We start from the raw sequence: 15,136 nt of genomic DNA, 5'->3' as shown, positions 1-15,136 counted from the left end.
TACGATTTAGCTACATAAGCATTTGGCCTCGTTTACCAATGTCTTCCCAAGTTTTTTCTTAAATTTATGATAAGGAATTAAACGGCACTATGTGCAAACAATTCTTAAAGCGCAGAACTGTTTGCACCTTTGTGCTCTTGAGTGTACATAGATTCTGTTCTGACCTAAGAACAAATGCCAAAAAAAAAGAAAACATTGGTGAATGTCAGAATCTTCACTTCTTGTTCAGAACGGTTGGTGGATGTGGCCCATTGTTCTTAAGGGGGCATTTACCTCAGTTTTTCCCTACTGTTACTCTGGTACTTTATATGGAAAAATCCTTTATCAACATTAGTCTCTTACACTGACTAGTTTTATACTGTTTTACAGTTTTACACTGACCACATTTAGCATGCCTTATTCAGTTTATCAAGTCAGGTGGCTATAAAAGTTGGCAATGACTAGGGTTGCAATAAAACTGACACCTAAAAATTACAAATGAAAAATAAAAATTACAGCTAACTTCTCTCACCCTGGACACGCAGCCGCTCCTCTCTAGTAGAAGATTCAGGGTCATAAAAACCTGCAAAACCAGATATACCAACAGCTTTTTCCCCAGAGCTATAGCGCTCATTCACCACATTGGCTCTTCATTATTCTTTCTTACTCTTATTCTATGTATTCTATTTTTATTTTATTTGTCTCTTAGTTAAATATTTGTTAACAGTCTGTGTGCTTGTCTTACATGTGTGCACTCACCAAGACATATTACTAAGTAACATATTTTATGAAATGAATTGATTTCTTATCACCTTTTGTTCTGGGTTAACAAGCACATTTCTGTCTGTTACTTCTTGAAAACGTTTTTACATGGTTACTATGTAACTATGTACATAGTTACAGGAGGCTCTGCTGGTTCCTTGGTTTGGCTTCAGTAAAGTTTGTCAGTAACTTGTTTTGAAATATAAACACTGCAATTTGTCACTGTCATAACAAAACCTTCCAAAATGTTAACTTTATAGGAGAAGGACAAAACAGTCTTTTCACTTTAATGACATTATCTAGATTGTAATGTGCATTATCTAGATTGTATTCCGCTTCCTTTGAGACCATTTCTATTGGTTAATTCTTTGTGAAAAACTGCCCTTTTCAAATGGTGTAAAAACACACAACGTGAAAAACAAACAAAGACTTGCAAGGTTTTAATATGCCAGTGACAAACTGAATCTATACCGAAGCAACTGCTTTGAAAGAAACTACTGCTTTAGTTTTGCCTTATTACTCTACAGCTTGACCCCTGAAAGATGATAAAGAGTTACAACTAGAATAAAACAATCTTAAATCACTGCCTTGTTTAAACTATATGACTGTATGATTAAAGTATAACTCTATATATTTTTCTATCATAATGGGTTTTTCTACAGGCCACAATACAATACCCAAGCAGATGCCCTACATATCACATGCTTTCACCCCCACCACTCACTAAATAACAAAAGGCTTTCGATGAGCTTCAGCTCAAACATTTAATGAGGCAAACAAAGACTTAGACACAGGTGTGGTGGACATCCATTAGAGAAATCCGCCGAACAAATGCCGCACACTGATCTGCAGACAAACTGATCCTCACAACACAAACACACATACACTCACACAAAGAATCTCTAAAAGACCCACATCCTGCATGATTCTTGGGTTTTATTTGTGTTAGGTCCAGGCATTATTCATTTTATATACCAATTTTCCAACCACTCTACATCCATTAGATTTAAACAGGCTGCTTTTACTACTGTTGCTTTAAGACAGACATATGTAAGTAATTTCTGTTCTGATTCGCTGCCCTGTATTGTGCCTCATTCAAAAAGAAGTTTCCTTAAAACTTCAGTGTGAGTGGGTGGAGTTAAACTCCTATAGGCTGAACAGCTAGACATGTGTAAATGTGTTGGTTTTTGTGACATCACATGCAGCTTAATTTCTATGTATGGATTGTATGGACTGGGGAGTGAATGATACATTTAGGGAACTTTAACAATGTTTACACTGTATATTAAACTCATTTTTAAAAAGCGAGGAAAAAATCTACACAGACACAAAGAATTGTCTAACACAGACACACACACACACACACACCTGTTGGTAGAGATTCTCCCAGTAGTCTTGAGTCATTAGTCTGAAGAGAGAGAGGAAGGCCCAGCCAAAGCTATCAAAGCTGGTGTAGCCATAGTTTGGATTCCTGCCTGCTTTACGGCAGACAAAACCCTCTGGACACTGCCTGGAGCACAGTCGGAAAAAGCATGTTAGAAACAGACAACATATGTTGAATATTTATCAACTTTACAATTTGGCATTTTTTCAAGTGCCAATCATATTTGTAAATTTGAGAGGGCGCTGAAAGAATTTCTTTCACAATCAGAATCATTTTATGTACAAGAACATGACGCTCAAGGAATTTCCCTTGGTGCACAAAAACAAAAAAACACACATATACACATATACAAAATACACAATGCACAAAATATTCTGCAAGTAACACAAGAAATGCTGAATGGGTGTTATGTACAGTACATATATGTGTATTGTATTTGATTCTGAGGTGAAGATTCGATTTGACTTTCGCTAACAAAATAATCTCCAAAAATTGCAACCTCAAATTTGACCTCATGACTTCATGGGGGCATATGCCCTCACCACAACCACTTCACTCTGAATTTTTTGATACTGCATTGAAATTGTTACAATCTTAATATATACAATAAGTACAGCTGAAGATCCTCTATGGCAGTATATTCCAGACTTCATTCAAATTCAAATACAAATTAGAAAATTTGAATGCTAATTCGAAAAAAAATGCTAATTCAATTGTGTATTTACAATTGCATTTCCAATGTGAGTGTGCATTATTAAAGACATAATTCAAACTCAAATGTTAAATGGGCATTTGCATTTGCATTTCTGTGCACATGGTGGTGACTGCTGACTTACCCTGCATCTCTCGCTGTTCCACAGATCATCGCGTCTTTCTTTCCAGATATTTTATACTGATTATCTGTAGGAAAAAGGGAAGAAGAGCTTTCAATAACCTCCGCAACCAAATTTATACAAAAACTACAGTGCACAGTTGCTCATACAAGCGCAACACACACTAACACGTCACCACCATGTCAGTGTCACTGCAGTGCTGAGAAAGATCCACCACACAAATAATACCCTGCTCTGTGGTGGTCCTATGGGGGCCCTGACCACTGAAGAAAGGTGAAAGGGGGCTAACAAAGCATGCAGAAAAACAGATGGACTACAGACTATAACTGTAGAACTACAAAGTGCTCCTAAAGTAAGTAGAGCCAACAAAATAGACAATGAGTGTGGATACATGGAGTTCCTAACAAAATACTCAGGTGTTTCATTCAGTCTGATTGCCACAGGTGTATTAAACCAACCTAGCCATGCAGTCTGCTTTTACAAACATTTGTGAAAGAATGGATTGTTCTAAAGAGCTCACTGAATCCAAGCATGGTACCGTAACAGGATGCCACCGCTGCAACAAATCAGTTTGCGAAATTTCTTCCCTCCTAGATATTCCACGATCAACTGTGAGGGGTATTATTGAAAAGTGGAAGCGTTTAGGAACCACAGCAGCTCAGCCACAAACTACAGAGCAGGGTCTCAGAGTGCTTAGTGCACACCACCACTGGACTCTGGAGCAGCGGAAACATATTCTGCGAAGTGACAAATTACACTTCTTTATCTGGCAGTCTGATAGATGAGTCTGGGTTTGGTGAATGCCAGGAGAACGTTACCTGCCTGACTACATTCTGCCAACTGTAAAGTTATAATGCTATGGGGTTGCTTTTCAGGGGTTGGCCTAGGAACAGTTTGGGGAAGGCCTTTGTCTATTCCAGCATAACTGTGCCCCAGTGCACAAAGCAAGGTCCATAAAGACATGGTTGGGTGAGTTTGGTGTGAGTTTGACTGACCCGCACAGAGCCCTGACCTCAACCCCATTAAACACCTTTGGGATGAACTAGAGCAGAGATTGCGAGCCAGGCCCTATCGTCCAACATCAGATGCTCTTCTGGATGAATAGGCAAAAATTCCCACAGACACACTCAAAAATCTTGTAGAAAGCTTCTCAGAAGAGTGGAAGCTGTTACAGCTGCAAAGTGGGGACCAGCTCCATATTAATGCCTATGGATTTAGAATGGGAGGTCACTAAAGCTCCTGTAGGTATAATGTGTATGTGAGTGTGTGTGTGTGTGTGTGTGTGTGTGTGAGTGAGTGTATATACAAATATACAGTATTTCTTTTTCATGCAGCTACACAATTTCATGCAGCTACACAAATAATATTGAATAATCTCTTACAGGGGTACAAATACAACTGCATCCACAACTACAGCTTACATGTAAATAAATAAACATCTCAAATGTACTATGCAATGAGCTGTTAAAAATCCCAGAATACCACAATGACATGCCTGGGATACAAGCTGCCAAACCCAGTGAAGCCTTGTCTGACCACGAGCTTCAAGCTTATATGAGAGCTTTCCTCTGTATCCGGCTAAAGTACTTTATAATGGGCATCACATTTCCTTCCCAAGAGTAACCATGAATGTCTTTCCTTGCCTCTCTCTGTCTCGCTAACACTTTCTCTCCTCCTCTATGTCTTCCCCAGTGTCATTTCTCCAGTATATACCCATTGTATTCTACTAGTCACATACACCACAGTCTCCCCCCTCTCTCTCTCTTACTCTCTCACACTTATGATAACAGGATTCCCTCTCCACCATATTCTCAGTAAGTACTGCATCAGCTCATCTGTCCTGGCATACACTTACTCTCTCCACTGGGGCAGCTGCTGTCAATCACAATCAGCTCCTCCCAAGCCATGAACTCTTACACTATCAGGCTAATCTATGCCTCAAAGGATCTGAGGAGTAAGCCCTGCTAATGCTTGCTAATGACTCTAGGGTGAGCACTATACTGAGGGCAACATGGGGGTACAGCAGGGAACATTCAGATAGTTTCAGAAAAGCAGGTTTTCTAAATGGTAAGGATATGAATTTAGCTTAATGGCTCACATCCCCAGCCCTGGGAAATGCAAACTACACCAGTTATAAAGAGTAAGAACACAAATTTGGCGCTGAAGATTGACAGCCTGGGTCAACACTGTGCATATTTGCATTTATCCACCTCTAATTTCCTATGAAAAAAGTATCGTTACAGGGAAAAATGTACTGTTCTGTAATGACAGTAGTTGCAATTCAACTACTTTCAGGTGCACACAAAGCGGTTCAATTTGTTTACACACAGGTTGGTTTAATCTCCATAGTAAGGCACTCCCAGTAGAACAGGATGCTCTGGTGCAGCCACACATGAGCCAAAGGTCACCATGCCCAGTGCCAAGCGTTGACAAGAAGGGTATACAGTGATTCGCACAGGATTAATATAACCTGAGGTAATCTTTATGGCTTGTTTTACAGATAGCAAAAGGTGATGGTGTTCCGACTAATCGTTGTACCTTGTCGAAATGTCCTACCGTAGTGGTGTTTTAGAAATTTGTTCTACCCATCGAGTGGTCGTACTGAGCATGCGTATATCATTACTGCAGCGCAGTAACTTAATTTTTCAAACATTTTGTTGTGTTTTTAATGTTAATTAAGTACAGACTCAGCTTTAAATTATTACTTACTCCCTGATCAAAATGTCCTAAATATTCTTTTAATTCCGGTAACGTTTTCTGATAAAGAGATTTAGGCTATCAAATCATCCTACCTCTAGATTTCAGTGCTGGTAGCACTTTCTGATAATTTACTAATTTAGGACATTAAAGTGTCTTACCTGTTGAGTGTTACCTAAAAATATGCGGTACGGTAGGACATTTCGAACAGGTATCACAATTCATCAGAACACTGGAATCTCTGACTTTGGACACGCAGTTGGTTAAAATGACTCCCATGGTGCATTCGGACAGGACTAAAATCACAGGGAAACGCCAGTAATAATTACATTACCCCACCTCCCCATATAAAACTAATCACGTCTAAATAAGGCTTAAGAGATGTTTGCTACCCAGACAGCAAGCATATATCAGTCCACTGGCTTGATAGGGTCGGCACCCTGCTGACTGTTTGCCACTACTGGTCCACCCACAGACCACCCAGATTACTGTCCTGCATACAAGCTCTGACTAGTTTTTAATCTCCCCAAGCAGATTTTCAGTGCACAGAGACTTTTATTTTAGAAAATAAACTTTAACAAATATTACAAACAACTGAGAGAAAAAAATAATGACTTGGCCTGATATAAAATGATTTTGTAGAAAATGTTGTTGCTGACACGGTGCTAACTAATTTACGAAGTATAACTAAAGAAAGGGAGGAAGGAAAAATGAGTAATCTGGACTGTCAGGGTAAAATGAGCGATGACGAGTGGAATTTTGTCTATTACTCTGCTCACCGGTGGACCACCTGGAAAACGCTGAGCAAAATGCCAGCAGACCGCTAGCTTTGCCATTGTGCCAACAGTGGTCCACTATCCTCTTGCTATCAGGGCTAAAGCAGTTACTGGCTGAGAGTTCTGTCATTTTGTTAATTTGTAAACCATCAATTGGCCTTTCCCAAAAATCATATAGGTAAACAACAATAGAGAACGCCTATTCAAGCTAATGGGATAAAAAGTCATCTCTGTTGTCTGCAGAACGGGGGGAATGAGTCCCCCTACTTCTCCACAAAACCACAAGACCACTTTCCTTTTTTTTAACTTGCGCCTCTCCCTTTATGAATCCTCACTGTCTATTATAGCAGCTGTTGCTAGGTTGGACAAGCTTTACAGAACACTGGAAAAACTCTCATTCAGCATAATGAGAAACTGTAGAGTAGCATTGAGTTTTGTCAAAATACTTACATTTTTAATATGTTTAAATTTCAAAGGATATTTATTGTGTATGCATGTGAAAAGCCACACAGTTAAGATTCAGTGTAGATTCTGTCATTCAGCTTAGTAGCAATTATGAAATCTAATGGGAAATTTCAGCAATCTATATTTAGGATTACTTCATGACATTTCCAGAGTTTCCAGTTATGTAAATACTACATTACCCAGTTGAAACTAGCAAATTGTTGTGGTGAATTGAAACTTGAGATGATAATGTCAAATTAGCCCCCATGCTAATGTTAGCTGCACTATGTGGCAAAAAACTACAAATGATCTATGTTAACAGTGTGATCTTCCATATGGATATCAAATAAATACCATTTGTAATTAATAATGCACTGCAAATTTAGTTGCGCCATACAATTTCTTATCAGGCTGAATGGAATATTTGCCAATGTTCTGTAAAGAGTGTTCAACCTAGTGGCTAATCTTGTCTAACCTAGTTTCTATGAAAGAATGCAGTTGTTGGTGGAGCATGGAGAGGCTTTGACCTGCACTAGGACTAGTTATGGTTAGTATTAAAATTCAGATCAGGAACAGTTTTGTGCACCACTGTAATAACACTTACATTCCTCTTTAGCGTAGTTGACGAACCATTCCGGAACATTATTAGACCCATTAAAAGTCAGGGTTCCATTCTCATGTAACGTAGCATTGGGTGGTACTCGTATGCACTTTTGCTTTAGGTTCCCCATGAAGAGCTGCAAACCAATCAGGGCAAACACACTCAGACAGAAGACGGTCAGGATCATGACGTCTGAAAGCTTCTTTACCGACTGGATCAGCGCTCCTACAATGGTCTTCAGGCCTGCAAGCAGCACAATTTTTGCATTGTAGCAATGGGTTGCAGAACAACGATAAAAAAATTATAGTGCATATACAGCACAGTGCAAAAGTCAGAGACCCCCTTTTTATGTAAATTCAAAATAGCCAATAAGTACAACTTTTTCATTTCTCAGCATTAGGAAAAGGCTGACAACATTTATTTAACAGACAATTACAGAGAAGCCTCAGCAACCACATGTAAATTTTTCAGTATTTAGTGTGTTCACCCTGTGCCTTTATCATACTTTCTATTCTTTTCGGAAGACTTGCTTTCAGTTTTAAAGAAATCTGCAGGGATGTTTTTCACAACTCCAAAGTTCAGTCTTAGATGTTGGTTGTTGAGGCCTGGGCTCTGGGGTGGTCAGTTCATTGTCCTGGGAACACCAGCAGCTCCTTTGTTTGTTTTGCAATTTTTCTTCCTTTTCTCAGTAATGGCTTTGAAAGTTACAAAACCTTTCAGACCCTTAACATTCAGTTTTCTTCTCACAGTGGAAGGATGGACAGAAACATGACTGTGAAGCAAGAGAATTAAGTAACATTAAGCCCCAATCCCATTTCACCCCTTGCCCCTACCACTTAGCCCTTAGCCCCCTGTTTAGCGTGTTGCCGTCTAGGGTTAGGGTGTCCCAATTTTTGTTGAGATTTTCCCGTTCCACCTTAAATAGTCCGGCAGTATTGACGCCAGAAGCGGCAGAATGTAACTGCTGCACCATTTAAGGTGGAACGGGAAAATTTGAACAAGAAGCTGGTGAATAGCTGACTTTAGCTTCATATCACCAAAGAATTAGCAGTGGGCGATAATAAATATTTGTCTTGTACCCCCTCTTTGAAAGCATATGATGCCCTAAATGTAACTAAAGCCCAGCAGCGAGGCTGCTGAACTTTTCCCTTCTCTGCTATCACTGAAGATGGGCCGGGTCGCCTACACAGCGCTGCTGGTAGCCTGTTAATGACGCAGTGTAACTTGAGGGTTGTCCCATTTCGTAGGGCAAGATTTCAACCACTACCCTTTGTAACTCTGTTCCAAGGGGTTAGGGTGACACTTGAAATCAAGGAGTAGGGGTAAGAAGAAGAAATGGGATTGGGCCTAAGTAAATCAAGGGTGGTCTCTGATTTTTGCACTTTGTTGTTGAGCTTCTTTCAAATATTCATCACACATTGTTATCTATGTACAGGTTCATTATGTAAAAGGTATGCAGAAAGTGATGTAAATCAGTGAAATAAATACAAAGTATTAAAATTAGATATGTAGTCGACACATGCTCCAAAAAGGAAGCTGCTCATGTACTGGTGATGGAAGTCATGAAACAAAACTTCAGATACAATCATTTCTATTAGTTTAAACTGGTTCTTCATAGAACTAAAACTGAGAAAGAATATACAGTTGGCAGCCAGATAAAAAGAATATCATTAGAAATGAATATATCATCACAAATTATTACTAATGGATGGACAAAGTGATGCATCAAATTTACTTGATTCAATGAGTACATGATGTCCACATGAATAAAGTATATTACATCAACATATTTACTTACAAATGTAAATAAACTGATACAATTGTATCAATGTAATATATTTTATTCACCCAGAGATGATGTACACATTTGAATCAAGTACCTTCACTTGAATTTTTTTTTTGTGTGCTACATGAATTACTGTATTATGAGATTCTACACTGTCAGAAATGCTTGAAGTGTTTCATTGAAAATCAGTGAAAGTGAAGCACACTTATTATCACTTACACAAAACACATTTACGCATTAATGATACATGCAAGTACAATCACATACACATGCACAAAACCACGTTCTTACACAGAAACAGTAAAATACAAACTGGAGTCACGCAAGAGTGCAATGAACTAACAAACAAACTCAAGCCCACAGAAGGAAAGGAGAGGGAAAACAAGGAAATTGCATTGGCAACAAAGAATCAGGGGTGGCCTCACCCTGATCTTGCACTGAAAAAAGAAATGAATTGAATTTCCTTGATTCAAATATGTATATAATTTCTAAAATATATTTCATTAACAAAATAGTTTACTAATTATCAGAAGTACACAGATTTCTGGACAGTATCCATAACAATTTCTGCATTTCTGACCTTGATGTATAGTTCTAGAACCTTCACACTGCCTGGAAGTTAAAAAATCGTTATCTTCACACCAGGGACTGATCATAGTCTCATGAGGCTCCTGGGGACAAGTGTCTTTAGAGAACCCTCACCTGCACAATAATGCAAAAAAAGTAAATAAAAAAGGCCTGAAAAATAACTTTAAAAAACATCACGTTTCTTTATGCTTGCTTTGAACAGTGTTGTAAAAAGGTGATTTAAACAAACTTGCACAGTTCAATTTCTGCAAATTTTTGGTGTTGGCTTTTGGTTATGTAGTGGCAGGATATGGACTAAGGCGACTTTATTTTACTTATTTAGTGATTACATATCGAAGGGATTTTTGTTTTTGACGATGGCTTAATAAAGATCACTCACTGTTCTTCGTTTAATTATTATATGCTTTTTGTACTGCTTTTACAGATCACAGGTTTGAGCTATAACCACAAATTAAATGGGATTCCATGGCAATGGCTTAGCAACACCTTAACAGCCACCTGAGAAACCATAGCAATGGCTTTGCAGCGTCTTAGCAACCACCTGGAATACCACATCAGCAGCCTTACAACACCTAAGCAACCAGCTGGGATTCCACAGCAATGGCCTAGCAACACTGTAGCAGCCAACCTGGGATTCCACAGCAATGTCATAGCAACACTGTAGCAACCACCTGGGATACCACAGCAATGGCCTTGCAATATCTTAGAAACCACCTGGGATTCCATAGCAATGGCTTAGCAATATCTTAGTAACAACCTGAGAAACCATAGCAATGGCTTTGCAACATCTTAGCAACCACCTGGAATACCACATCAGTAGCCTTGCAACACCTAAGCAACCACCTGGGATACCAAACAATGGCCTAGCAACACTTTAGCAACCACCTGGAATACCACAACAGTAGCCTAGCAACCTCTTAGCAACTACCTGGTATAACATAGCAACACCTTAGCAACCACCTGGGACAACATAGCAACACCTTAGCAACCACTTGGGATTCCACTTTGCCCTTCTAGTATAATTTTTGCATCTGCAGTGGACTGTCCCCAATTTTTTAGCCGCCCTGCGCCTTGTGGACTGAGGCCCTCCAAGACTCTTGGCAGTCAGAGGCCACTTATACATTTAACTTATAAAAATGATTTTAAAAAACTATGCATTGAAAGACTATTCACAGAACCAAAATGGCATTTGCACAAAAGAACCCCTTTTGGCACCTTAATTTTAAAATTTAAGATTGCATGTTTGAATAACGTACATATGTGAATCAAGCAAACTGAACATATTAAGCTTTTCACTGTTGATGGCAGCGAGTGGCATGGGAACCCTCACCTCTTGACCTTTACCTAAGCTCTCACCTGGGATGACTAATATAGTTTTGAGGGCTCGAAGAACCCTGAAGGTTCTCAAGGCGGACACATTACCCAGACTCACAACCTCTGTCACATATCTGTAACAGGGAGGAGGAGGGGAGGGAGTGGGGGTGGTCACATACACAGCATGACATACACAGGACATTCAGAGAGGTCGGAGGAGCAGTAGTAGGTCAGAGGTCACACACCTGAATGCTCTTACTGCTTACCTGGGATTACCGAAATAGTTTTCAAAGCTCTCAGTACTCTGAATGTGCGGAGAGCTGATAGACTGCCTAGCTTTACAAACTCTGTTACAAACCTGTAGAATCAAATGCACAGTTACTAGGGGCGCAAGTCTATGACTACACAACTTTGTAGTTCAATTACGATTCTTTAAGAAATGTTCCATAAAATCTCCAACTTCACAACAATACGTTTGGATTTGATTATTTTAACGATTTAGAGAAATTTTAAAAAATACACAATGTTACTGGAGAAACAGTTTACACAGTAACAGAATATAGATAATTAAAACGTATACACATATTTTTCCATTTTGACATCTGTAAAGAGATTAACCAAAAAAAAATAATCAATTAAATTAACCAAACAATACTGGTTACAACATTATTATTATAATTGATCACAGCTGATTCTAAGTTTCCAAAATGTATGCAGTTAAATTGCCAACTTCAGAGTGATGTGATGCACTGATGCATTTTTACAGTTACAATAGAGAACACCTCATGTTATAGATTTCTAAGGCCATCCTTGGACTCGTAGCAAAATTTTACGGTACTCACTTAGGGTAGGTAAGTACCTACTTAATGATAGCCTTAATCAATAAGATAATGTTTGGCACAGCCTGAGGGCTTGTACTCCAAATCAACCATGCTTTTAAGGACAGACACAAAGCTGTTGGCTTGAGTGGAAGATTCTCTATAGATGGCATTGGCCTTCTCACACACCACTCAGATACATATCAAAACAAATATTCATCATTTTGACATACTAGTTTGTAAATGAGACAATTAGAGATTTCATGATTGAACATATCATCACTGTCACAAGAAAACCTTGTATCTCTGAACTGCTAAATTCACAGCAGAAGGTAAAAATGTTCTTAAAAGACTTAAATGTAGTATGTAAACATTGATTAAGTTTCAAAATTGACTGTTAACTGCCCAGTCCATACAGTCAATAGCTGCAAAAACAGCCAGTTTTGAATTGATTGTTCCTGTGATGTCACAAGAAACAGTTCATTTACATGTATTCATCTATACAGCCTACAAGAGTTTGGCCCCGCCCACTCATATTGAAGTTTCAAGGAGTGTTTCAGCTCTAGTGCTTTTCAAATGAGGCACGACACAAAGCAGCCAATCAGAAAAAAGTGCATTTACAAACATCAGTCTTAAAGGCATGGCATGTTTCATTCTAAGGGTAAAAAAGAGGATTGAAAATAGTCATAAAAATTTAATTATGACTATTTTTGGTACATAAAATTACAAGGGTAAAATAAAATACAAGAAAAATGTAGGATATGGGCCCTTAAACTATAAAATATGTGAAGGTAACAAGATATTATTCCAAGTAATTTTGGATCATTTCTATTGTTCCATTTGTTGTGAAATTGTGTATTTTCAAATAGTGTTAAAAAATGAAAAATCAAAAAAAAAGGTTTTACTATGACAGCAATGATATCTTGAATATATGCATAGGGCTCGGTACTTACGCCATCACAATAACACTGAAGTCTAGCCAGTTCCATGGGTCTCTGAGGAAGGTGAATTTCCCTATACAGAAGCCCCTGGCTAGGATCTTTATTAGTGATTCAAATATATATATCCCTGTAAAAGTGTGCCTGTTAAAAATAAAACAAGTCAACCAGGGCAAAGCCAATCCAGCATTTCATAAGAATAACAAATATTCAGTTGAAGTATCAATTAAAATTTTGTATTCCAAACAACTGAGAATTTAGACAGACTTACTCAACATTTTTGGCCCAGTCAGGGGGTTCACTCAGGGTCATAAATGCACAATTAGTAAGGATAGTGCACATTATTATCATGCTGAACAGCGTGGCAGTGGCGGTCAAGGAAAACCTAACATAATGGATGTTCAAGCAGGGTGTGAAATAATTTTGTTTAAGCTTGCGGTGTAAAACTAATTCCAGACCAAGTATCAAGTCTTCAAGTCAGAATAACAGCTTGCAATGAAAAACAGTTTTTGTTAACAACAGTTCATATTACTGTAAAATAAGACTAACTCTTAGATAAGAAAAAAATAGTGGCATGTGGAAAGGATATGAATGCACCAAAATTTTTATCGATATTCTCCTAAGAAGGTTGAAGGGGCTTAAGACGTACAAGGCAGGAGTGGCGTTGAATCGGAAGATTGTCTTCCCTCTGTTCAATACTATAAAGGTCTAAAAAAAAAGAAAGAGAGAGAGAAACAAAGGCAAAGCTAGCCACACATGACTCTAAACATGGAATGCTTGTCTTGCTGCTTGGTGTGTTTCATGTGCACTCACTGTTGATCTCATACAATTATACAGCTTTCTAACAAAGCCTGAAAACCAGTTCAACAAGCCATAATCCATAATGACCTAATAGTTTAAATATTCCTTTAGACGTCGCAGTTATCACCAGCGATAACAAAAGCATGCTCAAATTCAATATGAATTCTTCTTCACTCACAGTTCATTGAAAAAAGCAGAGATAATCTATCCAAAGTGCATATTCTAAACTTTTAATCCACACCACATTTGTGTTTGGAAAAACAAGAAGAGATATTTTCTTCTAATTTAACCCTTTACTGCACACATTATCAGAGAAATATAAAACAAAATTGATATAATTTTCTTGCATAAAGTGGACATAATTATTAAAATCGAATTAAAATCAAATAAGAAAACATTTTCAAATATAACAATATTTTTAAACAAATGTGTTTAGGAATATTTTGGTGGTATGTTGCCTTGAGGCAACATTGTGCAAATGGAAAGAAATGACACATGATAGTATATGAAATAAAACTAACTACATATTTAGTTGATCTTTAGAATTTGTCAAAAATCTATTTAATGTTATTTCAAACCAGTTGTTATTATGAAGCTACATCACAAGGTATTGTTAATTTCTTGCATGCTTGACAATCATTTAAATCCACAATTAAGACCATATTAAAGCACAGGAAGTATCAAGTAATTTAAGGACTAAGTACTCAGAATTAGCTTTCTTTTTCTAAAGAAAACTTTTGGCACAAGTAAAACATATTGTACGTTGACTGCTTCAAGACAAATTTGACTTCTTATAGGCTTCCAGTCACAAATACTGCATATGTTAAATAAATTTTATTTCCTAACAAAACAAAACACATACAATTCTAAATAAAAAATAATTCTAATAATTCCAAATAAAAAATAAATGATTACTGTAGTGCTCTCTCATAAGTGACACTTCACTTGCTACTGGATATATACATTTACTGTTGCACAATGTTGCTTGTTTAAGAAATTTCTCATAGCATAAAAATAATTTATATGATTCTGAATGTTTATAAAATGAACTTTAAACTTTAAAAAATGAACTCTAGATGTGACACTGTATTTTTGAATGGATGAAAAATGAGGAAAAAACAGAAACTGTGTTGTCTACAAACTGCACCATACTGGAAAGAGGTTTTTAAATGGCCACCAGAAGACTGAAGTTTTATATTGACTTATTCAAACTCCTCTCTTCATTATTAACTATGTCACTGTTGTTAAATATGTTCTTTGTCACTGCAAAGTGAGGAAAATGATTTGTTACCCTGAGGCAAATTGTGCATTAGAGGGTTTTATTTGATGAAAACTTATCATTGTGCATCAAGCCTTTTTTATATAAAGAAAACCTAAAGGGTCAATTTTTGCCATATTTTTGTCATTGCTCGATA

The 15,136-nt window shown here is 37.6% G+C and overlaps 1 protein-coding gene across 1 annotated transcript in view; it reads right to left on the bottom strand.

Annotated features, from left to right (window-relative positions):
• The window catches only part of scn1laa (sodium channel, voltage-gated, type I-like, alpha), a 44,764-nt gene that overhangs the window by 21,998 nt on the left and 7,630 nt on the right, over positions 1 to 15,136 (bottom strand). Inside the window, exons 3-9 of the mRNA XM_036567420.1 lie at positions 13,510 to 13,628; positions 13,192 to 13,281; positions 12,936 to 13,064; positions 11,431 to 11,522; positions 7,480 to 7,719; positions 2,962 to 3,025; positions 2,110 to 2,251 (exon numbers count right to left, since the gene is read on the bottom strand). Of these exons, the coding sequence (XP_036423313.1) occupies positions 2,110 to 2,251; positions 2,962 to 3,025; positions 7,480 to 7,719; positions 11,431 to 11,522; positions 12,936 to 13,064; positions 13,192 to 13,281; positions 13,510 to 13,628 (876 nt within the window). The remainder of the gene's footprint in view (positions 1 to 2,109; positions 2,252 to 2,961; positions 3,026 to 7,479; positions 7,720 to 11,430; positions 11,523 to 12,935; positions 13,065 to 13,191; positions 13,282 to 13,509; positions 13,629 to 15,136) is intronic.

Source organism: Colossoma macropomum, unplaced genomic scaffold (assembly GCF_904425465.1).
Source record: "Colossoma macropomum unplaced genomic scaffold, Colossoma_macropomum, whole genome shotgun sequence".
Classification (NCBI taxonomy): Eukaryota; Metazoa; Chordata; class Actinopteri; order Characiformes; family Serrasalmidae; genus Colossoma; species Colossoma macropomum.
This window is presented reverse-complemented; position numbering and strand designations above follow the sequence as displayed.